Below are 1,720 nucleotides of genomic sequence, written 5' to 3'. Positions count from 1 at the left end.
CTATTTTCCAAAATTGCATTGGTTTTTGTCGAAGGAACCGGAAGTGGTAAAATGCTAACTTACGTCCGGGTTTTAGGACGCTGCAGTCAATGGCGCTTTCCTGGATGGTTTGGTGAAACAAACCGTCTGAGTCAGGTTAGTAATGCTCCATCACATGTTTCTATTACAGGGTGCATCTTAAACTGAAGCTTGACTTTAAAGCAACCCAACGGAAGTTTCATGTAAGTTTAGTTCTTTCACTCGTAGCTCGGGCTGCGGGGGTNTTGAAAGTGCCTGCCCTTTCCAAATGGCTTCCAATGGAGCTTTCCTAGATGGTTTGGTGAAACAAACCATCTGAGTCAGGTTAGTAATGCTCCATCACATGTTTCTATTACAGGGTGAACCTTAAACTGAAGCTTGACTTTAAAGCAACCCAACGGAAGTTTCATGTAAGTTTAGTTCTTTCACTCGTAGCTCGGGCTAGAGACGGGAGCATGTTGATACGACCTTCCTAGCCGGAGTTATGGCCGCATTTTACAATAAACATACGTTGGGTTGCTTAAAAACAAATATCGCAAATCGCAATATTTGTCAGAAAAATCGCAATTAGATTTGTTCCCAAAATCGTGCAGCCCTAGTATGAAGCACAAATATTTCACATCAAAATACCAACCGTCGAGGAGATGGAGTCTTTTTTTTAGGAGGAGATCGGCTCTTGCTGCGACTTTTCCTGCGTCTCCTGTGTAGCAGAACAGGAACAACATGTATTACGTGGAGACTGAGATCCCTGGCCACAGAATGAACGTTTATTTTGACATGTTTTTGTTTCGGCTGCCGAGATCCACTCACCGTTCCTCGCTGCGTGACCTCCTGGTTGTGCTGTAACTTTTAGGCGGTGTTTTGGATCGTCTTTTCCCTGAATCGTCTTTCTTTCTATCCCTGTAGATACCGTTTACGTTAGAAATACAGTTTCACATCAGGCTTGAGTTCATCTTCAAACCATCATGTGTATAGCGGTAAACCCACCGTGATCTGCTCGGAGATCGCTTGCTTTGGTCTCTGGAGTCGGTGTGTCTCCTGCGGGGGCTTTTGGAGCGCTTCCTGCTTCTGGAGTTGGACCGCCGCCGCTGTGATTTGCTCCTGGTTCTCCTGCAACCGTACAGTTTGATCAATTCATTGTATTGGGAAACTACAACAGATAAAGTCATAGGAGTACCACACACCTGTGTTTTGAACGTGATCTGGATCTCCTCCTCCTAGACCTGGATCTAGAGCGAGAGCGCTTCTTTTTGCTCTCTTTATCTGCAGGAGAGAAGGGAAACTAAATTCATTAGTAATGTACAAATAAAATTCACAAGGACTTTTTTGAAAATGGTAAAAAAAAAAGGAATATCATGACACGAACACTATTACTAACACAAAACTATTATTATTGACTGTAGTTCCAGTAATCCAAAATTCGATTCACAGATAGCAAATAAGCTTGACTCGGACAAGATACGTCTCAGGATAGTTTGTTTGACTCTTTACTTCAACAAAAGGTATCAAATACAAACTCATATTTTCTCAGGTCAAAAACTATGTTGCTCTTTGCTTCCTTCTCCTTCTCACACACACGTGTGTGTGTGTGTGTGTGCGTGTGCGTGACATTCATATTTAGCTTGTTTTCATAAAAAAACGTAAGAACACAAATTATTTGCTTTTATTTTGAAAAGCTTGAAAGCGTCAACCGGAAGTTGTT

General features: G+C 42.2%; 1 protein-coding gene across 1 annotated transcript in view; it reads right to left on the bottom strand.

The window, feature by feature from the left end:
• Positions 1 to 639: 639 nt before the first annotated feature.
• Positions 640 to 1,720, bottom strand: part of LOC104959473 (integrator complex subunit 7-like) — a 7,401-nt gene continuing 6,320 nt past the window's right edge. The window contains exons 10-12 of the mRNA XM_010787373.1: positions 1,006 to 1,168; positions 829 to 918; positions 640 to 718 (exon numbers count right to left, since the gene is read on the bottom strand). Of these exons, the coding sequence (XP_010785675.1) occupies positions 640 to 718; positions 829 to 918; positions 1,006 to 1,168 (332 nt within the window). The remainder of the gene's footprint in view (positions 719 to 828; positions 919 to 1,005; positions 1,169 to 1,720) is intronic.

This window comes from Notothenia coriiceps, unplaced genomic scaffold (genome assembly GCF_000735185.1).
Source record: "Notothenia coriiceps isolate Sejong01 unplaced genomic scaffold, NC01 NC01_scaffold00030272, whole genome shotgun sequence".
In the NCBI taxonomy this organism is placed as follows: domain Eukaryota; kingdom Metazoa; phylum Chordata; class Actinopteri; order Perciformes; family Nototheniidae; genus Notothenia; species Notothenia coriiceps.
The sequence above is the reverse complement of the archived record's forward strand: the minus strand, read 5'-3'. Positions and strand labels throughout refer to the sequence as shown.